Here is a 25,306-nt window from a genome sequence, read left to right as displayed (position 1 = left end):
TTATCTTGATACATTTCAGTGAAAAAGAAAACCACATGAAGATTCCACAATCCATCCACTAGAATGTCTGAAATTAAAGAGTCTGATGATAAGAAGTGCTGGTGAGGATTTGGAACAATGGAAATTTTCATGCATTGTTGATAGGAGTCCCAAATAATACAACTGCTTTAGAAAACTCTTTAGGAGTTTTTAATAAAACTAAATATAGGCCTACCCTACTATTCCTTCCCATTATACCCCTAGGTACATAATCAGGAGAAATGTCTTCATAGGTCCACAAAATGATATGTTTAAAAATGTTCATAGCAGCTCTATTTATAATAGCCAAAAAATAAGTGTAGAACTCAAATGTCCATCAACAAGTGAATGGATAAACAAATTGTAATATATTCATACTGTAGAATATTGCACAGTCATATAAAAAGTAGCAAACTTTCAATACACATAATAACATAAGTGAATCTCAAAAAGTATCTTATTAAGTAAAAAAAAAAAAAAAAAAGCCTGGTAAAGCTATTCTGTGGTGATAGAAGCCTGAATAATCATTGCCTCTGGGAATGAAGGGTTAACTGGGATACCTGATATGAATGAATGAAGCCTTCTTAGATGACGGGTATGTTCTTTCTTGATCTGGGTGATGGTTACATGGATGTGTATTCATTGAGCTTTACAAATAAGATTCATTTACTTTTCTGTATGTAAATTACATCTCAGTATTTTTAAAAGATTAAATAGTATAATTAAGGTAAATCACAGAATCAGCTTGACACGTGGATGATGTTTAATAAATTATAGCTATTTTTGTGATTCTAACATAAATATCTGTCTAACATCTGCTAAGCCAAGTATAACAGCACACTTGGAAAGATAAACTAAAAGAACAGAAAAGACCCATGTAATTTGAGAAGGGAAATTATGAGTGCAGTTTCACAAAAGATACTGAAAGAAATGCAAAAGTTGTAGATCCTATGTCCTATAAATGGTTAAACTTCATGAAATGTTCATAAATTAATAGTCATTGGAGTTTTCTCACTAGTGTCATCTGTTTTCCAAGTCTTCCATTTAGAAAGCGATGATTATAGCATGATGCTTTTTTACAAACATTTTAAAGGCACTAAAAAAAAAAGAGATTTATTTTAAGAAAATAAATGGGTTAAGATTTAGGTCACAATCCCAAAATGATTTGTGTTTGTCCTTAATTTGCTCCACGAAAAAGGCTGCTTTGAGAATTTCAGCATTCTCTCGGGACCCCCTTGCTCCCTGCCTCTCTGCAAGAACACAGGCTGGTTAACAATGGAGGAGTGAGTCCTGTCAGGGCAATAGAACAGGAAAAACTCATGAGTGTTCTTGCAAGCACAATTACACAGGTCTTATAAACACAACAGGGATGGAGGGGGGATAAAAACCAGATCGTAATAGTGGTCTTGCTATTCATATGAGAAGAGAAAGAAGAGTTTGTGACTATTATGTAGAAAAAGTATTTTTAAATGGAAAATACAAAAGTAAAATAGGCAACATGAAATGAAGAAGCACATGACACCTTCTGAACCGGGAAGAACTAAATGGAGTACCTGGAAATTTTAGGTCTTAGACATTTTTTACTTCTAGATATCTCCTGTAATCTCTCCAGTACTTCACCAAAGAAAACTAGCCATTCATTCACTTATTTTTTCATTCAATAAATATGTTTTGAGCACTCTTATATGCCAAGCATTGTTCTAGGCCATGGAGACAAAATAATGAGACTCAAACAAAACCTGCAGGGAACATAGTTTCCAAATATGAGAAATGAACCAGGCATTCACAAGTGAGTTGTCATCCCCAGGTTTCTGAATACAGAGCTGCTGGTATAATCCTTGATTGCCTCACCATGTCAATCAGAAAATACTGGAAGTAAGTGAAGGTCAAAATCTCTGTTCTTGGAGAAAGAACAACCCTGTTTTAGCCTGTGAATGTGGAATAGGAGAGAAATTTTAACTGAGTGGGGAAAGGGTGGGGGTAACTCTTGAGTTTACAACCAAAGCAATTAATTTCTTATACTAAGCCCTGCAGGAATGAGAGGGGTATTCCAGTTAATGTAAAGAAGAGGAGGGTTCTGATCATTTCAGTTAGTATTTTATGGATGCTAAATAATGAGATTATAAGGATACAATTGTACAATCAACCTATATGTTCAATCAATAGAACTAGTTAATGTTTCTCCATATCATAAAGAGCTAATGAAGTAAAATCTATGACCAAAGTAAAAATTTAATCACTTCGTACATGAATTTGACATTGTAGATTCCCTGCATCAATTAAAAATTAAAAGTATTCGTAGTTTGCATTTTTTATTCAGTGTTTATAAAAGTACTAGCTTTGCGATTCTTAATGGTTCTCTACATCTGTATAATCAATACTGTGGATAACCATTACCTTAAAGACAAGATCAGCGAAATGTGATTTTAATATTAATACATTATATTTGTAATGGAATGCTATTATCTTTGAAAGTGTTTTACATTGATTTTCTCTTCCTGTATCTGCATTTCACTTAACAGTATCACTATGCATCATATGTCCAAGCCAGAAACTGAAATAAATCTCAAGTATTTTTCATCTCCAAGTTCTATCCACTGCACTTGATTAAAAAAAAAAATCTCTCTATCCCAACCCCTCTTGCTCCCGCTGCCACACTTTTGGCCTTACTATGTCTTATGGGACTGCTATGGAAGCTTCTTAATTCATCTCCTACCCCTCACCATGCTACCACCCCAACCTTCCACATGGCCAGAGTGCTTTTCTTAATACAAATTCGAGAGAGCATCTTGCTGAAAAAACCTCAAATGACTATTGTCAACAGAAAATAAACTTTGAAGTTCCTAGTATATCCTACAGCTTTAAGTTTTTCACAGTCCAGTCCCTAACCACCATTATATTCTCTCTTCCCTTTCCCCGGGAGGATCTAGACACACATAGGACCACTTGTCATCCCATTGTGCCAGCTTTACAACTCTTCATTTGTACTCACTTTACCCTCTCCCTAGAAGATTCTCTCCCACAATTTTCCAGCATATGACATCTTTCAAGGCTCAGAAAAAGAAGCTATTTCTCCATGAACAATTCTATGGAGGACACGCTAGAGGAGAAAAAAAAAAATACCAGCATCACACAATAGTAGATTAGGAACAGCAGTAGTTAGAACTATAAACATATAGTTGATGAAGGCTCTATATTACAAATATGAACTTGGAATAATTGCAAATAAACTAAGACTTCTCTATAATAACAGCCTTGATGTCTATAAGACACCAGCCAGGGGTGGGTTATAATGGGCCATGAACCAGGCTGGGATATGAGGTCAGTAATATTGCAGAAGGAGGATGATGAAAGAAAAGAACCAGGACCAGAATCATGATATCTCTCCTACCGCTTCCTGGAGAAAGAGAATGATCTAAGGGATAAATCTGGGTCTAACTTTGCTTCTTATCCTTCTCATTTTCCATCCAGGGCAGACATCACTCATCAGTCCCAGCATTCCTTTCCACTGTGCTCTTCTTATCGCTGCACCCATCTCTATGAGTGTACACACACACACATGCACATGTACACACATACACACTTATCTGCTACCTTGTTCCTGAGGTTCTCAGTACTCACCCCAGAGCACCTACCCACACACCTTTCTGCCTAGAGTCTCGAATATTTCCAACTAAGTAAGCATAATGGAAAAAGAAAAAAGTAAGTGTGTATCCCAAGGGCCTGTAGATGTAGTCTAGACATATGATGCAGGAAGTTTATGTAAAGTCTACATTTGAAAACTGCATGCGAATTTACTCTTTAATGCAGCCATTTATTTTGTAACAAAACATAGTGTTTTAAAAGGCTTCCTACTGGAGAAAATTGACTTTGTCTAGTATGTTTTCGAGTGCCCTTGGTCCTTAGCCAGGTGTCTCCAAACCTTCTTGAGATTAACAGTCTGTCTAATTCTGAAAGCCATATGCATTCTCAGAGAAGAAGTCACTTTGAGGAAACTGACTTTTCTTATGAACCAGGAATAATCTAGGGGCTTAAAGACAAATGCAGATAAAGAGCTCTGTGCCCCTTTGTCACCATTCTAGAAACCTAGAGTCCAAGAGGCAAAACAAAAACAAAAACAAAAAAAAAACAAACAAAAAAGCACAAAGGATTCCTTTTTGAAAAACCAAGAGAGAAATATGGTTTTAAGCAATGCTGTTCTCTCTAAATAGTCTTCTTCATGCCTTATCCTGCTCATTTCTCATCCTATGAAATTCAGTTCCAGAACCACTTCCAGCAAAAAGCTTTTTCTAAACTTACCTTAAGATTTTTGACATCGCACCAGTACATATTTCTATGTATTTCTTCACAATAAAATATAATTGTTGTTTTATTTCTCTCCTCCATTAGACTATGAGTTTCTTGAGGAAAGATATTTTTAAAACTGTTCAAAAGCATTTAGCATAATACCTGGCATGTAAGTGAATAAGAATGAATAATTAGTTCCCATCTCTTTATCATTGTCCGCCATGAACAAACTACATTATAAAATATTTTTGTCTACCAATAGTATTTTAAAGAACATAATGATACACCGATGTTTCCATTTTATTAATCAAAGACATCTTTTTTCGAGCATGGCATTAAAATAATAAATGAAAAGATTTTTAAGTATTAAAATTGCTTGATAACTTAGATCATTGGTGTTTCGATTTGTTCATATGGGCTACGACAAGTTTTAGCTAAAAGTATAAAACCCTAATATTAAAAAGTATGTTGTCATTTCAAAGTCATTCATAGGACTTAGTGCATAACAATTCCCTGCTTTTATTATAAAATCAAGAATTAAAAAGGTTCTTTGAAGTAATCTAGTTCAACTTTGCACTTGAACTAGATCCTTTTAAATATCCCTGATAAGTGATCACACAGTCTCTGCTTGAACCCTTCCAGAGATGGATGCCCAACTTCATGCTACATTCTTTTTTGAGAAGTTCTAACTCCTGAACCCACAGACTTGTGCTGCCACATAAAGAGATAGCAACATACATAGGCAAGGCAGAGTAGATATGGAGGAAGCTGGCACAGATTACCCAGCCCAGCAGTCAGGAAGTGGGCCCAGGGCCTGAATGTATATACAAATCTCATATGAAGACTTTGAGCCAGGCCATCTTTGCTGGGGCAACTGAAATAATTTTTGCACAAAGCCCAATCCTGCTGTTAAGCACCATTTCATTGGAGCCTCTTTCATCTTAAGTAACTACGCGGATTTCAAAAGACTAAAATTGAATTAAAAAGACTGTAACGTCTTGTTGTCCACAAACTAATGAAAGATTAATTCACCATGGCATTCCTATTATTAATAGAAAATGAAGCTCTAACTTGTAATGGTCGCATCTCAATGCCACATCCCCTTTTAGAGGGCAGAGCTACCAGGTGAGCTGCCAGGTGCTAAGGAGGAAGAACTGTAAATGACAATTGTGTCAAACTAATCTCAGAGCAAACTCTAAAATTTAATATATAAATTCTCAGGATAATTGAACGCCTTATCAAGGACATCCATCCAATTAATTTTTTAAAATATTAACAAAATTCATTTATCATCAGATAGTTTTAATCATAACTGTGAATCAATGACTTTGAAAGCTTATAAAAATGTGTTAAGATCTCAATATGGTATTAAAGTCTTTTTATGTAATCAAAGAAAAAAAAATAAACCATCAAATGATGAAATTCTGATACTGATATATTTGACTCTCTGCTATGGATTATAGAGACTATTAGAGACATAACATCTACCTCAAGGGACTGTCTAGAGAAGGAAAAAGAAACATTAATGCACTTGATACAATATGAACAAGTACATGTACAAAACTTATCATTGATGATAGGATAGGAAGGACCTCAATCCTTGTTTGACTATTGAAATAGGCCCCTAAGAAGAATGTGATTTAAATAAACATTCCTGAAATTGCACCTGTGCTACCAGCTAGGATTTGAATCCCAACATCTGGTCCCCCATCCTGAACATCTATCAGGAAAGGCTGACTCTTTTTCCATGTTTAGTTTGTAGCCTTGGTTGGAAACAAATAAACAGAATTATGCAAATTAGTGGTCACCACTACTCAGATTACCCAGTTGATAGTGCAGTCCTCTGCTACCTATTCAGTAGGCCACAGGATCCAAAAGCTAATCTAAGAAGGTATATAAAGTGTTTTCACAGTGATTGCCTGGCACTAAGTTTTAAATAAATGTTCACTTCCTTTACTGTTAACTTCCTGTTCCCCAATCAAGGTATAGTAGTACAGTTTCATAATTAATTGAGTATGGTAAAAGAAAAACCAATTAACTCTCTGATATTCCTTTCCAAACCACTGCATTTGTGAATCTCAGTGCTATTTGTGCAGAGGAGAAAAGTTTACCAATAATCCTTACATCTGAGGGAAAACCCAGAGTTAATTCTCCATTTAGATAAAATGAATGTGAGTCCTTTGGAAATCCCCAGGCAGAGGAAGGAACATTTCAGCCCACAGGCCTGACTCAGCCCACTGCTTGATTTCATTCAGCCTGGAGGTGAGAAAGCTCTGGGAAGCCCCAGACACAACATCCAGAGAACAGCTCCTACTTCGACCCCCCAGTCCCAGGGGATCTAAAACAATTGTAAAGATGTGAATTACATTTCAGAGGGAAGTAAAGCTAAGAACACTGGTCTCACTCTAGATTCTAGAAATTAGGAAAGTTTGTTATCTACTTCTCTTTTCTTCTTTTTCACAAATCAATTCATATATATGTTTCTTTTGCTTCCTCAAAGGGCCTTCCTCCATGTACTTTCCCTTAATTCTTTTTTCCCCCTTTTCCACGTCTTCCTCTACCTCCCCTCTTTTGTCTCTTTGTGTTTATTCTGGGGGTCAAGCTTTCTCCCTCTATCACCATCCCTGCCCATCCCCATCGCCCTCTCTTTTCTCTTCCTTTTTCTCTCCTTGCGTCAGTTTTCCTGTCTCTCCAAGTTTCCTCCCTTATTTCCTTCTCTCTCTGCAAGATAAAGCTGAATTCCAGGTCCAGATTATGTTGTCTTATAAGACAGTTTTATTTTTCCTTATGGTATATTTCAATGGCAGAAAGGCAGTGTGGTGCCAGTAGAGAAAGCCTGAGACTTGAGAGTCAGAAATGTGGCTTTGACCTTGCTCAGAGAGTCAGCATTTGTAAAACGAGGCTCAACTAGATAAACATCAGTTTCTCATCCATTCTAAAGCACTAAATGAAGGTTAGTGATTATTATGCAAATGAATAAAATCGATAGGGAATTAATGACAATTGTAAGAATAGCAAATATTTATATAGTCCTTACTATGCATCAAGCATTAAAAAATATTAGCTCATTGAATCCTCAAACCACTGTATGAGGTTGACATTAAGAGTTGGGCCGAGGGTGAAATTGTAAGATTTATCTCTTGCAAACATTTCTCTTATTATCGTTTTTACAACTTTAAAACAAGCCTTTGGAGTTGAACATTTCCATTTCACTAAGAAAATCAACTAAATTAAATTGCGTTTTACTTATATACAGTCATCTGCTAATTTTTTTCTTTTTTTTTTTTGCAGGATGGGGCCCTTCATAGAAAAAGTTCTAGGCTCTTATGATCCATCTATGTACCAACTTTGCCTTTTATGAACTGAAAATTATGTTTCACAAGATTCATAAAAATTTTATTATACAGTAGAGTATATCAATATCAATTAAATATTCATAAGACATTTTCACACAAATGATCATTATATCTTAAGTGACACAGGTAAAGGTTGACCTTGATGTCCCCTATCTAGCAGAATGTTAGAGCTTTTATGTTATTAACAAATTGATAAAGATTCCTTTTAGGGACCAATGTTCCTGGGAGTTATTATAGTGATGAAATAAGTACCAAGCACACAGCAGCTTACTGCACTTGAAAAAAAAAAAAGGTAACACAAATGACCTTGGCCCACCACAAATAGTTCCCTACTCCTAACACACATTCACCTTCAAGAAAGAATATTTCTGAGGTTCATTCCTCTAGAAAGTACATTAATCCCTCTTTTTAAAAATGTTTTTAATTCCTCTACATTATTCATAGAAATATAACCAATTCTTTCTTCTGAGACTTCTGATATGCAAACATCCAAATTTTAAACAGGAACTGCTTGGCCTTTAAAAGACTGCACAATTTCTAGGAGATAATACTAGGTGTTTGTTCTTTCTCACACTTCTGGTAAATAAAGTAGAAGCACTTGTCTAATGCCATGGATTCAATTTAAAAAAAAAACTCACACGTTTAATCCTAGTAATGTAATGGGGGGTTGCAATATACCCTTGTATTATCAATAATAAAAGGTTCGTTAAACAAATTAATAGTACAAGTAATGGCAATGCCAAAATTTCTATATATAAATGCACTTAGGAGCCACAGTTCAGCTGGAATGAAAACCAGTTGATTTATTTTGAGGCTGAATTTGTACAGGAAGCACTCTGTTTTTTACTTTGATGATGTGTCCACACATAAGTGAAAGTAGTACATATTTTTTTAAAAAAAAATAAAGTATGCACTTTATTTTATATTATATTACATAAAATTAAGAAAACATTGTCTACATCAGAGAATATTTATTTATTTATTTACTTACTTACTTACTTACTGTGGCATTAGGAGGCTGATGGGGATTATTAGGGGGAGAACTAACATGTTCCCCATTCCTGATAATAACAGTAAATGGATGTTGCCTAAAAGAAAAATTGGTTCCAAAAGTTTTAGCAATGACTTAAGTGTACACAGAGCATGCAATGTACACAGAAGCAGTGAACAGACCAATAATACATTACTTATCTGGACCCTGAAGATTCACAAAGACCCACTATTTAGCCCTTCCCACAGAGGGGGAGATTAGCCATTGGAAGAGCTGAGACTGGAGTGCAATATGGCATCTCCCAGTCCATGCTCTTCCTCCTACTTCGCAGTAGCCAACTGGGAAAGAGCGAGGCTCAGTAACCGTTTGAGAGTCACAAATTTGGTTACAGTGTATATATGTATGTATGTGTATATATATATACTTTTTTTTTTTTTTTGAAACTAACAAAACAACACTTATGGAATGCAGCCTTTTTCTTAATCAGATTGTTCTTCCTCATAGTCTGACTATTTTACTGTTATTTTACTGCATTTATTTGTATATTCTGGTTGTGTATTTTAGTGTCACCAACTCAACTATATACTTTGTATGTATGTATGCATGCAAACACACACATGTATAGGAAGTGCTTAATAAATATTTATTGAATAAATAAATGGATGATTCAGTGAGATTTTATTGAACCATAAAACTATTGCCCCCGTGTAAACAGTGATCTATAAGAGAGTATCTGGAAATATTGATTTCTAAGAGTTAGAAAGTTATTTAATTCCTCTATCTATAAAAAGACTCTGAAACAAATGCAAAATTTGTGTACAAAATGGTGTTTGCAAGTGCGTTTTCCTAGGCAGAGATTCCAAATCTTTCATCAGATTCTGCAGTGAGGGTCTGTGATCCTGAAAAGATTAAAAAAAACACTAGTCTAATGAATCCTCTCTATTATATCCCCTATGTCATACAAATGACCAGCAAAACTATGCTTACACACTTCCTGTGATGAAAATCTCACTGCCAGATGAGGCAGGCCAGGCTATTTTCATATTTTTCAGCTTCATTTGTGATTGACTCTAGTTCCATCTTCCAGAGTCACACAGAGTCACATGTCCAATCCATAGGCCACTTGACAGCCCTTTACGTAGACAGCTGTCATAACCCATCCTATTTTCTCTTGCGAAGGTTGTAAATCTTCAGTTTTTTCAACCAGAGTCAAAGTTCTACTACCACCTCCACCCTGGAGCTCTCAGTGCACTCAGAACTCTGCCCAGCCCCCATATGCTGGACCCTCGGAGAGCCAAGCGCAACTCTCACATCCCCATTCTGGGCACCCTGAGTTAACAAGACTAACAGTTCATCACCTCAGGGCAGCTGGTTCACCCCACTGACTTACAGTTAACTTACGGTTAACTAAAACACCTGTATTTTTTTCTTCATATGTTTTCCAGTTTCATCATGACCCTCCTATTCTGTTCATGCAGTTCATCTGAGGATCCCATTTCAAGATTTTACAATTCTCCCTGTCAAATTTCTACTTTTTAAATGTAACTATTTCTCTCGGCCGAGATTCCTGAGATTCCTATGGATTCTCAAGTTCAATCAGAACTTGAGAATCCAAGTTTTAGCCACTATCCCCTCACACAGCTTCTCTCTCTCACTTTAATTCAAATAGGTTTTCATAATAGGTTGATGCCTTATAAATATACAACCTTTACAACATTTTTTCTTTATCTTTTATATAATGTCCAGAGTTTTTAGCTGTACTGAAGTATTAGTCTATTTATGAAAGACTTACCTTACAGAGCTCTAAAGCTAGCCTGTAGATACCTAAAAGCCCACAGAGCCAGTTAATTTAGCCTGGTGGGGTGGGGTGGGAGGTGGGGTGCAGGGGCTGGCTTTGGCTGGGATACTCTCTCTGTGAGAGAGGCAGTCTCTTCCAGACTGACTCCCAAGCAATGCTGGCGCAGCTTCCTATATTTATTGCCCTTTCACTGAGCCAAAGACTCCATCTTATGTCCTCCCTACCTCCAGCTAGCCCCACGGACACACGTTATCCCTGTTCCAGATCATTCTTTAGAACATGAGGAATGGGGCTGGTCACCACTCCAACTGTATTCTGTATAGCCAAAAATGTCTTCCACTGTGCATCGCCAGAACTGAATTCTGCCCACGCCATTTTTCCTCACTCTGCTGCCATTCCCCACTGATATCTGGCTGAAGTCCAAATAAGCAAGCAAGATTTTTCTATTAAAACACCTAAGGCCAAGAGAGCATGACTTTTTCTCGACCTTTGTTCTCCTAGACCTCTTTTGCATCCGACAGTGCTTCCTATTAACAGGACCTTACAGTACAGAGTTATTTGCCATTTGCACGTAGCTCCTCGTGTCATTTCATTTTGTCTTCACAACGGCTCTGTAAAATAGCTGGGGCGGCAGTACTATGCCCATTTTATATACGAAGAAACTGACACATAAAGTAAATTTGCCCACAGTGACAGGATGTTAGGTGCCAAAGCAAAGATTAGATAGATCTGCTTTCTCAGTCGGGACTCATTCTATACCATGTCATCTTGGCTTATATGATGCTGCAATAATGAGTAGTTACCATTTGATTGCCAGGAACTCTACAAGACATAGTCTTATAGACATACACTTACGACGGAATCTGAGGTTTAGAGAGGTTAAATAACTTGCCTAATGCCACGCAGTTATTAAGAAGCAAGGAGCTCTTATTCTGTTCTTGGCCCTCTGTTCTCCCCATATTACAGGATCTCTTTTTCAAAAACCTAATTTATTCTATGGCTTCTCTTCTTTCTAAATCTATATCAACCATCCTGTTTTCATCTCCAAAATCTATTCTTTTATCTACAGTGCCAAGTGGAGATTTCCACTCAAATGGCTTTTCAGCATTTCAAGCCCCATATGTCTAAACATAAATTTGTTATCCTCACCTCTCTAACCAGTTCCCCCTTCCATCTCTCTATAGTGCCAACATTCTCCCAGAACTTTACAGTTGATTCATCCCTCCCATCATCCCCCATGTCCTGTCAGTCACCAAGTCCTATCAAATGTTTCTGTAAGGCCACTCATCTTTCTTTTTCTTTATTCTTGTAGTTATTTACTCAAGATCTTGAAATTGATGTTATTAGGTCAGCCATCTTTCAGCAAAACGCGCAGGTTTCAAGATCATTCCCATTGAGCTCGTCTTCTATGCACTGTTTAATCTCCCTTAACACTGCTTTAAAATATTACTTCCCCCATATATAAACCTGCAAAGGCCCCAGAATCTATAAACAATGAGTCTCGAGTCTCATGAGTAGCTTTCAAGCCCCACAGAGCATGCCTCCCCCTACCTGTCTGGAAAGGATAACCCAGCCTAGTCATTGCTCATCTCCACAGCATCACCCATGATTCGCCCTGCACTTACACCACCTTTCTGCTCGCTTCTGCTTATTCCTACTCCATCTACCCTTTCAGGAGACTAGGTACTCTGGAACCCATAAAATCATGAAATCCCTGCAGCGCTTATAGATTGTACCACCCATCCAAGTACCAGGCTGTTCTGACTTGAGTAGTTGCCTCTGTTTTGTGTGAGTTAGTCCCATCTCCCATGTGGATAGTAAGCTCAGAGGAAACAGGGGAATTGGGACCTAGCTCACATTCCTCTTTTCCCCACAGCTCCTAACAATCCTGAGCATAAAGAGGAGATTCAAAAAATTGGTGCTTCTTAAAATTGTAATATGCACTTGGCAGGCTTGTTTCCCTGGGTTGAGATCTGTGGATCACCTTATGGGATCTTGAAGTGGGTATTTTATCAACCGCATTATGAAAAGCCCTGATTTTTCAGGCTCAGTTGAAAAATTTATGCCAAAGGTATATGTGACATTGGTTTTTATTTTCATGCTAATCAACTAGATCACTAATAACTTGAATATACACAATTTTCTGTTGTCCAAGAGTTGTTTTTTAAAAAGTGAATAAAGATTTGCTATGCATAAAACAAAATTTTGAAGGAAGTGAGATATTCAACAAATTCCCCCACATTTAGGAAGCAAGAATTTGGTTGACAGCTGGTTTTAAGCTAATCTCATGTAGTAGACAATTTTGACAATCCATTTGTGATTGGACATGGAAGTTAGAATGCAGAACTGTTCCAGCTAAAATGTAATTCATTAGGAAACCCAGCAAACATGCTTTTACAATGAATAATCTGACATATATAGATAGTGAGGCAGAGAACTAAAGATAGGTTCATATGATGCTTTTAGCATTACAGAATTATTTAATGAATTCTCAAAACATTTTAAAATACGTTGTATATTTATGGAATTAGATACAATAGAAAAAATGAAAAAGATAGTTCAAGAAAAAGAATAAGTAAAAGAGATACTTGCAGATATGTTTCACATTTAAGTTAATAACCCAAAACTGGATAAAATTGTACAGTTCATAAGAAGCAAGTATGTTACCTTATGGAGTTTTTCTTGACAATGGCGAACTAGAGAAGAATTTAAAGAAGGCCACAATTTTGTGGAGAATGCATTTCAGCATGAGTCAGTTTGAGTCAGTTTGAAGTATAGTTTGTGTGATGTACACTATTTCTGGTTTCATTAGTGTGCTGTTCACTTTTGAGAAATATGCCCATATTAACAACCACAATGTAAAGTTACGGGTATTATTTTCTTTTAGGAAGGTATAAAGGTCTTGGTATAACTAACACCTTTCTTTCTAAGTTCTTCCAATAAACAGCAACTTTGCTCTTACTTGAATTATCAGTAACTAGGAGACAATCTCTCTCTTTTCTGGGCAGTTCTAATTATTAGAACTTTCTCCTTCATTACGTAGAAATCTGCTTCTTGGATTTATCCACCAGACCCAATTCTGCCCTGTGAAATCACCCGAATCAAGTCTTCTTTCTCTGCTTCATAAGAGTTTGTCTAGGATTTAAATTTAACATTCAGATCTCCTTTAATTTTTCTTCTCTTCTGGCTACAGATTCTTAATCTCTTCAACCATTTCTCAAATGGCATTTTCTCTAGAAGCCTCACCAATCTAGTTACCATTTTATATCTCATTAACTTCTCACAGAACATGGCACCCACCATTTAGTATAAGACTGCAACTTTGGCTGGCCCAGAACAGAATCTAGAGAAACTATTACCTCATATAAAGTGTACCCAACACTTTCTATTAATACTACATAAAATTACATAAGATATTTTAGTAATTTCACCATACCACTAACTCATATTTAGTTAATTATAACCCTCAAAGTTCCCATCCCCCACAATGAACTATTTTAGTTGCATCTCCTACGTTCCGTACATATTAAATAGAGTTTGCAGAACCTATAGTCAAGACTTTACATTTATAATTTTATAGGCAACTGTTCTTCCCTCCTCTCTAAAAGCCCCTAGCTTTTAAGCCCAGGCCACTTTGTTCTTTCCTAAAGATATAAGCACCGGGTTCACTGTCACTCTCCAAACTCTGTCATGGTTCTTTGTGATTTTAGTATCATACAGGTGATTATTTCACTCCTAGCTTTTCCATTCTTCTGGACTCTACTCCTCCAACGACCCTGTCCTCCACTCCATCTCAAGTCTCCCATTCCTCTCAATAACTGTATCCCCTCCTTAATCTCTGTCTCAAACACCCACTCTTTCACTGCCTCCTACGTGTTAGTGCCTTTTTCAAAGCTCCCTTGGTCACCACTGGAAAAATTTACTTCAACTTTAAAATGAAAGCACAACTAACTATTCCAGAGATTTCTGAGTAATATTCAGCCACAGTTATTTCTATGATGATATAATCAGATAGATAGATAGATAGATGAGAGAGAGAGGGGCGGGGGAGAGGGAGAGAGAGAGAGAGAGGGAGAGAGAGAGGGGGAGAGAGAGAGAGAGAGAGAGAGAGAGAGAGAGAGAGAGAGAGAGAGAGAGAGAGAGAGAGAGAGAGAGATTGATTTTATTTTCCTCCAGCTATGCTGTCTGAACAATCTGTGTTCGTATTTATACTGTGTTGACCTGAGAAAACTAACTCATATCCTTGTGCCCATGTGGTTAGACTGATTATTATAATGCCCTTCTAGTCTAGCTCCCAGCAATGACTTGAGAATGAGGAAAATGAAAAATGACACAAAAGGAACTGTTTAACTAAACTAAACACTAATGTGAAACAGAACGGTGCACATGTTCTAGGAAACCACAAACTGTGTTTAGCACAGATCCTTACACAAAGGAGGCATTCAATAAATATTTACTAAATTGAATTAAACCGCAATGGTTTCTCACTTTATGGATAATAAAAACTTTCTATAATCTGTGCTATCCAGGAAAGACAGTATAAAGAACAAGATAATACACAACTCTTCTCCAAACCCTCAGAATCAGAAGTTCATGGATAGCTCAAAAAAGAGAAGGGGGCAGGAAGACCTATGGTGTATTTGAGGAGCAATGAGTAGGATGGGTTTCCTGGAACAGTGAGTTCATGAAGAAGAAGTCATGCTGAAAGCCTTTTATAAAATGTATTTATCAATGTATTTTTAGGATATGTATTTCCGAATTTAATTTACCCTAATTTCAGTTCCCTATAAGAAAGGACATATACCGTAACTTACTGCCAGAAATGTTATTGATTGCATCCTGAGGCTATGTCCAGGGAAATAAATTGCATTAGAAACTATTTTATTCTTCTGATATGTATGTAAAATACTGTAAAAGCCAAGTGTAGTGCTCCTCCCCATTTCAACAGAATTGCTGCTTTCTCAAAAGATGGAAGAAACAAAAAAACCCAGAAGACTGTAATTTACACCTTCTGAAGGGGATTACTAGGAATGATTCAAATAAAAAAGTGCACACACATCTCTCAAACACATACATAAGTCAAGACAGTCAATTCAGCCTCCACGTGGATTTTAGAAGATGCTTGGTAATGTGCATAATACTATTTATTATATTAAACAAAATAAACATGGATATATAATCATTCTGAAAGTTATTGAAACCATGAAGACTAAGAATAGGTTTTCCAATAGAGTATCACATTCTCACTTTATGGATAAGAATAGGTTTTCCAATAGAGTATCACATTTGAAAAATGTAAATTTATGAGCACTATTGTCCATGCAATATAAAAGTCAATATTACTGAAGCAAATCATATTGGACTGATTTCTCCAGACCATTTACCATTCTGTTCATTTTGCCTTCCATGCATGAAGCAGTCAATGAGTTAATTTCCCAAATGGCTAATGTGTTAACTTCTTACTATTGCATTTTGTTCAAATGTTCTACTTTAAATTCTTCCTTTAAACAAAGGGCTATTCTTCTATTCTCATGTTATTCTATGTTCTTCTTGAATAGTTTCCAGGAATAAAATAACTAATCAAGAAAAAAAAAAGAAAAAACAGTTGCTCTTAACACCCTTTGTATGAAGTTATTAGATGATGGCACTTATTCAAGATTAACAACTCTAACATGTTGTAGCCTACACATGGTGTATTAAATGTTCCTTTGGCAACAGACATCATTTCACATGCCCATTATAAACTGTAGACATGAAAAAATTATAGCTTTAGAAGAAAGTGTTACTTTTTGTTAAGAACATTGCACCACAAAAGGGACAGAAGCAATATGCATATATGAAAATACAGTACTGATGGAGTTGCACTGTACAACTTTAATGATGTTTAAACATATATTCATTCCAGGACACTAATGAGAAATATTTTTGGAAATGTTTCTTTAGGAACTTTAATTAGCATCAATGTATAAAAATGAAAATAGAATTTCTGTCCAGATGGCATGATTGGTGGTGTCTTTCAGAAAAAAAAAAAAAATGTTTAAAACACATCAATGTCTGTCTGACATTTTATAATTCCATATGAAAAAGAAACAAAATCTGTTTACAGTACATCATGCTCAAAGTCTAAGTTACTCTTTAATTCGATTTGCATCCCAAAGAGCACCATTCTCTTAAAAAAAGTAAAGCAGTGTGTTTAATAGACTTCCTCTAGATTTTGTTTCTGATAAACTTGAAGATGCACCTGCCAATTTTGCTTATAGCAATAGAACTGCCAAAATAACATACAAGGAAGCTGGCCCAGTTTCTATTTGGATTTTTCAAGATCCAGTTATTTATTAGATATAATTTCTGGCATCTGGATCTCTCACAACATCCCATCCAGTCTACCAAATAAGAAACATACAGATTTAAAACATTATACAATCAATAGCTATACGAGAAATCCCTTCAAGAGGAAATGATAAAACTGAAAATTTTCTATGTAAATATGCAAAATATGTGCTCCTTTCCCCTCTTTTCATTCTCCTCCCATCCAGACTCAACATCATGTTTGATTTTGTTAGTGTATTTGTTGCCTAGGATAGGAAACCCCTAAGACAATCAAAATAAAATATTTCTATAATAAAAATGATGTTAAAACTTGCACATTTCTACTTTGTGACTGGAGGAGTTGTTCTAAGCATTTTCTATACATATATAGCAACCCATTTTAGTCTATAGTATGTAACTAAACACAGGGCATTTAGCCTCTTTTCCCTAGTTCATCTAACCTTGGTGACACTAATGGAAGGTGGGCAATGTCTATAAAAAAATTATTTACTTTGAAGACGGTGGATAAAGGCTCTGAACCATGAGCTATGTTCAACAAAGAAAGGGAGTTGGTCAAGCCAACAAAAAAGGTACCTTCGTTTGTCTATTTTCTTTTGCCATCCTATTTTGCAAAGTTATTTTTCTCTTCATTTAGATGAAGTCCAAAGACAGGCTAGGCAGTCATTCCTAGTCTTAAATCCTGCCCCCCTCCAATGTAACCATATAATAATATGTAACAAATGGGTTTTTCTGTTCGTATTTCTTTCTTTATTCTTTCTTTTCTTTTTTCTGTTTTGTTTTCTTTGTTGTTGTTGCTGTTATGTAGTCTCCACATTTTCTCTTCCCTTTACAATGCTGACATGTTTTATTCAATGCATCCCCCAAACCTTTTCTCACCTCGAATCTTGTACTGGAGCACAGTTAAGGCTGCTTAAGGCCACACCACCTGACCCTTAAGAGAGGCGTTGGATTAAGAAAAGTTTCCTCTACAGGAGCTGCCAAGAGCAGGAATGCCAGTCCCGCCTCCTTTCCCTTCCTCTGGGAGCACCCACCACCCCAGGCCTTCTAAAGCTACATTTCCAAAACTACATACTCCCATTCCACTACCAAAAAAAAATCTTTTCTCAGGGAACAACACAACACAGCACCCTCTACCCCACTCCCTGGAAACACAGCGATAACCAGGCTGGTAGCCCCTTCCTAAAACGTACCTCCTACATCCTTCCGCCAGCGTTCTCCAAAGCCCCCGGTCCCCTCTGGGCATCTGCGCGCTCCGGCTCAGAAGCCGGGGAGTCAGGCGAAGGAAGAGCGAACCCAGAACAATTTTCAAGTGTATCGGCGGGTCCAAACTGTTGGTAAACTGTACCTCGTCCACTCGCCACCACTTCCGTCTTTTAACACCACAGCCAGGCCGGCAACTCTAAGGGGTTCCAAGTTACAATGCTCCTTGCAAGATAGGGGTATTCGGGTAGGTGATAATGAAAGGTTCTGGGCGGGGGCTGCCACAATTCCCAGCCCTCTTGCAATGCTGTCCTGAATTAGACACACACACACACACGCGCGCGCACACACACACACACACACACACACACCCCTCTTGGGATTTCTGTTTTCTAAGCGGGGAGAGGGGGAGATGGAGGATGAGAAGGGGTACGGGTAGAGAATAGGGTGTGGCGATTCGTGGAGGGAAGCAGTAGGGAGTTAAAGCCACATCTCTGCCAAGGATAGCGCCTGGTGTAGGCGCAGCGCGCCTGCCCGTCGCTTTGTTGTCAGCGTCCGGGTCGCTGGCGCGCACGCTGCGCGCAAACACGCCCCCCAAAATCATCGCTCTGGCCAAGAGGGCCCTACAGCCCCCAACCTCTTTGCAGAAGAAAGAAACTTGTACACGGGCGCCAGGATGCTGCGGTTTGTCTATGAGGACGATTTTCTAAATAATGATGATCCTTAAATAAAAGGATCAATAGTATTTTTCTTCCACTTCGTTGGAAATAACAATTCCTGTTTTCTATCAGTCCGCTAATATGTGGCGAAGGCGGTGTGGGGGGTGGGGAAGAGGAGAGATTAGTGATCTAGGCAGAGAGCGCGAGGAAGGTGCAGAGGCGAGCTGCGAAGGGGACCGGCTGGGGGACCTGGTCCCCGACGCCATTTGCGGGGCAGCGGCGCCCGCCTTACCTGTGGATGCAGTCTCCATGGCAACGGGCGGCGGCCGGGCGGGGCCGGAGCCCAGGTCCCGCGGCGCAGCTTCCCCGGCCCCGGCGCCCAACCCCCGGCCGGGCTCCCCCGCCTGCGACGCCGGCTTGGCCCCTTTCGGCGTCACCGCTTCGTCCTTCCCCTCCCTCTGGTCCCCGAACCACTGGGACCCGGGGCCGGCCAGAGGCAGCAGCTCGTCTTGGGGATCCGGCGGCGCGGCCATGGCTGGCGGTCCCCCGGGCGCGGCGACAGCGGCTTGGCTGGGCCGAGGTGCGGTGGCTGGGCGGGCGGGCGGGCGCTCCCTGCTGCTGCCCCCGCCGGGACTCGGGACTTGGGGAGGCTGCGGTGTCAGCACCGCCGCCGCCGCTGCTGCAACTCCGGCCGAGCTGCTGCCGCTCTCCTCGCGTCAGCTCCTCCTCCTCCCCCTCCTCTTCCTCTGGGCCCCGCCGCCTGCGCTCCTCCTCCCACTCCAGGCACCGCCGCGGAGGCTGCCTCGCTACTCCCAAGCCTGTTATTACGCAGGTGAAAATGGCCTGCTTCGGCCGAGTCCTCCTCAGCACACGTCAGCCTCCGGCCTGCTGATGGCAGACCCCGCTGAGGGCATGTGCCAAATCCACCTGAATCTTCCTCTCATTTGGGGAGGAATCAAAGCACAGGATGCGCAGGTAGAAGCAGCCCCCAGCTGGAGTGTGAATGATTAGGCAATCCGCCCTTTCAACTCATAAAGTTGAGCCCGGAGTGGTGGCCTGGGACCCAAGTCTAAGAAAGGAAGCTGGACGTCTCAAGGCCACAATTCTGGGGGTGACCAGTATCAGCTGTGGAGGGGACGTAGGTCTGCACGGGGAGGGGCGGAGATGGGTGTTGGTGGCAGATAGAGACAAGGGACTCTGCAACCCTGAGGTTAAATGCTGCGTCCTTAAATTGTTGTTCCCAAACGGGACTGAAAATAGTGGAGTTACAGGAAAGAGCTATCAGAAGAGCCTCCAAAAAAAGCTTGCCAGACCTCATCCCTACCAGCACTGAGGGCAAATAGGATGTCATAGGCAGGATAAAAAGCAGCTATGTTTTCTTTCAGAAATACTGAGCCAAAGCCATACAAATTATAAGATATCTATTCTTATATTTACTTGTGCTATTTTATTTGAGAAGTTGGACATTCCAGGAAGCTTGCTGCTTTTGCTTTCTCTTTTTTTTTTTCCCCTTTACAGCTCTCTCCGATAAGGTGGAACGTATTTGACAGATAAGCCAAAACTCAGAGAAGAGAAAGGACTTGCCTTGTAATGTATTATTCCCATATTTAGACCCATCTTTTCAAACAAGATTCATGCTTTATTGATTCCTAAGTTGTCTGTCTATAAAGTAAAGCAGTTGGGAAAAAATAAGGTTCAGTCCATACAGGGGTACATGAATAGTCTTGTCTGCTGCTCCTTCTCTAGAAAAGATGGGGCATGAGGTGACCCTCTGTGAGGCTTTGTGGGACTACTAAGCCATCATAAGCATATTGAGGATTTCATACCTGTCGATTTTTATATTCACAAGCCAATTTCAGCTCTATTCAGATGCACCTCAAAAATACTAAAATTTAAAAGCCTAAATTTTGCTCAATCTTTGTTCTGCTAGTACATTAATGTCTAAAAGATGTTCAGTACATTAATGTTTAGTAAATTAGAGAAAATGTGTTCATTCAATAGACAATAAATATGGCCTACTAGTGCCAGATGTCCCTGAGGACATAATGATCACCAACATTTTACATTATTAATATCTTCAGAAATTATGATGGACTTGATTGTGGTGATAGCTTCATATATATATATATATATATATGTATATGTCAAAACTTTTAAAGTAGTACACTATAAGTATGTGCAATTTAATATATATCAATTATACCTCAACAAAGCTATTTTAGAAAGTTACCCCTTCCAATGACAACCACCCAAAATTCTTGGTTCTCATGAATCCTTGTGATTTTTGAAATATTTCCATAAGAAAAATGAGCCTATTTAAGAAATCTTTAAGATTAAAAACTATTCTACTGCTGTTTTTCCATGGAGCTTAATCACATTGGGTAATTGGGGAGCACTCATGAGATTTTTCAAATTTATTGTTTAGAACTCCCTAACGCATTAGAAATACCAGATAAATTTCTCACAGTTGCATTATTGATAACATGCCAAGAATATAGAAAATTCTAATGATATTAAATGGTTATTGATGGGTACTGAATCTTTGGGAAGTATTATGGCAAGGCGGTTGCATACAAAATAATATGGAGTATGCTATTTTGTTTCTCTTAGAAACATTAATGAATGTCATCCTTTAAAAACTGAGCACCTATGCAAACCTCTAGCTTCCTTATGCCTAAATTGATAAAGAGTTTGAGGGTATGATTCTAAGCATTTTCCATATTTCATCAATATTGATCACTAGTCTAATTGAGTACGTGTAGAGGAAATAACCAGTTAAATATATTTAGACTTTGTTAGAGGAAATTGAAATTTTCCATTTTGATAGAAAATTTTCATCTCCAATTTAATTAAAATTCCATTTTGATAAATGATTCTATTTTGCTCTGCTAAAAAAAAAAAGTTGTCCACACTGTTTCAGTTTTAGCAATTTTCACGGCTATCTTTACTTATTAGGTTCCACTTCTGGATGTAGACAAATAATTTTCTATTTGGGGGAAGAAATTTTCAGGTTTATGCTATGGTTTAAAATTACCAATGTTTATCATTGTTATTTATTTTACATTTTCACCTCTGTGAACTAACAACGCTTGAGTAATTTGAAAATTTATAGGCATAACACAGTCAACGATGGAATTCCAGGGCTTGCATAGTTGCTCTAAGTTCTGAATTACTCTAAAATGTTTTTGAAACAAAGAAAGTAAGGTTGGCACTTGGAAAAGATTCTTAGCAAGAAGAGTTGTGACAAAAGAACTGTCAGGTTTTCCCTTCAGCTATTGTTTTTTGGAAAAGAAGTTTTGTTCATTGTTTCAAAAGCAGGAATCTGGTGAGGAGGATTTATTTAACACTAGAACACTAGCTTCTTAACTTAGGCCAAGCCTTATGTCATGGGGAAAGGGGTATGGGGACATGCAAGAAGAGCGCCACAGTAACAAACTTTAACCAAGATGAAATCAGTATTAAAGTTACTTAATAGCTCTGTTCTTCAGTTTCCTCAACTGTAACCTAATTGATAGACACTATAGGCTGATGCACAAGACAACTGTGTATTTTAATAGTACCTTCTGCAGAGGGTTTGGGGGAGCACTAAATGGATTGACATAATGTAAAGAATATTATCAATTAAGATATAATAGCACATGCCAAATTATTTCCAGTAAATAGTCTATAATATTAAAAGCTCTGCCTAGGTATTTATATTTGTAAAGACCAAAGAGTCAACAGTAAATACTTCAGGTATTTAAAGCAAATTAGATGAAGAATGATCCCCTATATTGAGTTACTATGGGTCTATTTCTACTAGTAGTTCCTATATTCTGAAAGGCAAATCATACATAAAGATATACTTCAAAGGTTCTTCTAAGTAGTTGAGTAACACACACACACACACACACACTCAACCTGGAATAGCTATATCAGGCATGACGAATAGAGTTCATTGATTGATTAGTAATGGATACTTGGAGCTCTGTGTTGACAGAGTCTTGAGCCATATTCAGATCCAGTACAAAAGAGTGTCTAGGATAAGCAATAACTATATTCAGTCAAGAGAAGGGGGCATGGCAACACATGCCAGGTATTTGTCTTTTCGAAGCTTATGCAAGCTCACCAGTACCCAAGCCAAGAGCCTACTTTTGAACCTGTATAGGAGAGAATACAACCGTAGACTCATCCCATTGACTTAGTAAGATAAGCATTTGAGATGAGACTTACTTTGAGCCTCAAATTTCTCTAAAGTTGTGTGTTGGGTTGGTTCAGGGCTTAATCTGTCTATGTGGAATGCAGCTCATTTTGCAACATGGTTTTCACTCTTCTACAATGTATAGAAGCTCTTGAAAAGAGTTCTCCATTTTCTGCTGCAGTGAAATAATGTTTACATTGAAACTAATTTATAGAAGGTATAGGCTGCTGCACAAGACAGCTGTGTTTTCCCCAAGAGACCACTACAGCACAAATGTCACACAACACATTTGGAACACACCAGACTCCTCCTGTCCATGGGGAATAGCTGCTGTTACTTGATTCAGCCGTCCAAGGGAATAAAAGATAGATGCTTTTAATGTCCTCCAGTAGGGGTGGGAAGAAGATAGTTGATCACTTTTCACTGAATCCTGTTTTGTTTTCTTAAATTGTACATTTGAATAAAACACAGATTTTTTTACTTCTTTGGGCAATAACATGAATTCAAAGATCTGTAACTTGAATTCTCCATGCTTTGTTCTCACAATTAAAACATCTTTTAAGATATTCAAGCTTGAGAAGCAGACCAAAGTATTCATGATAGAAGTTAATTGCCTTTGAACAGTTCTTTGCAGTTTACGAACAGATCTCATTTAACACACACACATTTAATTTCCAAAATTTGGTGCGAGATATGGTATCATATAGTAATTTACATTTTTTATTTAGTTGAAGACCAATGAATTAGGAGGGGTTTTTTTTGTGCTTCTTGGTAATTTGTATATTTAATAACAGCTTTACTGAGATATTTGCATACAATGCAATTTAAAGTGTATATTTCAATGGTTTTAACTATTGAAATGGTTTTAAATATTTCAATGGTTTTAACTATTGAAACATACACTTGTGCAACCATCATCACAATTTTAAAATATTATCATCCTTCCAAAGAAACTTCATACCCATTAGTAGTCACTTTCCACTACAACCCCAAATCTAGTCCTAGGCAATCACTATTCTACTTTCTGACTCCATAAATTTGCCTATTCAAGACACTTCATATGAATGGACTCATACATTACGTGCCCTTTTGCTTCTGGCTTCTTTCCTTTAGCATAATGTGTTCAAGGTTCATCCATGTTATAGCAGTTATCAGCACTCCACTTCTTTTTATTTGTGAATAAGACTCCATTGTAAGAATATACCACAATTTGTTTATCCATTCATCATTTAGGTTGTTTCCACTTTCGGCTATTATAAACAATTTGTTTATCCATTCATCATTTAGGTTATTTCCACTTTTGGCTATTATAAATAATGCTACTGTAAGTGTGTACAAGTTTTTTGTGCAAATATTTTATCTTGGGTCTGTAACTAGGATTGGAATTGCTGGGTCATATGGAGACTCTGTGTTTAATTGTTTGAGGAACCGTCACACTGTTTTCTGAATTAACAGTCTCATTTAAAAAGTTCACTGGCAGTGTATGAGAGTTTCAATTTCTCTACATTCTTGCCTTGCCAAAACTGTTATCTGTTGGGTTTTTTTTTATTATTATAGCCATCTTAGTGGGTATAAAGTAGTAACACACTGTGATTTTGATTTGCATTTCCCTGATGGCTAGTAATGTTGAGCATCTTTTCATGTGCTTATTGGTTATTTGATTATCTTCTTTGGAGAAATGTCTATCAGATCCTATACCCATTTTTAAACTAGGCTATTTGTCTTTTTATTATTGAGTTGTAAAAGTTCTTTATACATTTTGGATACAAGTCTTTTATCACATATTTGATTTGCAAAATTTCCTCCCATTCAGTGGATTGTCTTTCACCTTCTTGATGGTGTCCTTTGCAGCACAAAAATTGTTTAATTTTTATGAAGTCTAATCCATCTGTTTCATCTTTTGTTACTTGTGGTTTTGGTGTCATATCTAAAAAATTATTGCCTAACCAAAGTTGAAAGATTTATAGCTATGTTTTCTTCTAAGAGTGTTATAGTTTTAGGTCTTACATTTAGGTCTTTGGTCAGTTTTGAGTTGATTTTTATATAGCATGTGGATAATCTGTCTTTCTTATTTTGTGAATTTCCCTTTGTGTCCAGTGCTTACTTTTCCAAAAATATTTTCTCAAATATTTTTAAGTGCTCATTGTTATATTTTTGTCATTTATGTTGCAGATATTTTCCACATTTTATTGGTTAGGGATGATGAGAAAATCAAGGCACTGAAAAATCTTTCAAAGACTTCTTTAAAGTCACATGTCAAATGCAGCTGTTACTAATGTCTAAATTTTCTGACTAAACCTCATGCTCTCCAACTTAAAAATCCAGATACCATATAGTCAAGTTTTCATTTGGCATGCAGTATGTCATGAATAAGAGCCTGGCTCAGCAGCTCAAGGTAATCTACAGAAGTAGTCAAGATTAGTGATCACAGACTATACTGAAAGTACTCATAATTTAAAGCAAAATCACCAGCATTAAGACCAAGGA

The 25,306-nt window shown here is 37.7% G+C and overlaps 1 protein-coding gene across 1 annotated transcript in view; it reads right to left on the bottom strand.

Moving 5' to 3' along the window:
- The window catches only part of RTN1 (reticulon 1), a 167,829-nt gene extending 148,482 nt beyond the window's left edge, over positions 1-19,347 (bottom strand). Inside the window, exon 1 of the mRNA XM_011386279.2 lies at positions 18,932-19,347. Coding sequence (XP_011384581.1) covers positions 18,932-19,172 — 241 coding nt within the window. The 5' untranslated portion in view covers positions 19,173-19,347. The remainder of the gene's footprint in view (positions 1-18,931) is intronic.
- Positions 19,348-25,306: the final 5,959 nt, after the last annotated feature.

Source organism: Pteropus vampyrus, unplaced genomic scaffold (assembly GCF_000151845.1).
Source record: "Pteropus vampyrus isolate Shadow unplaced genomic scaffold, Pvam_2.0 Scaffold15, whole genome shotgun sequence".
NCBI classification, from domain to species: domain Eukaryota; kingdom Metazoa; phylum Chordata; class Mammalia; order Chiroptera; family Pteropodidae; genus Pteropus; species Pteropus vampyrus.
The sequence above is the reverse complement of the archived record's forward strand: the minus strand, read 5'-3'. Positions and strand labels throughout refer to the sequence as shown.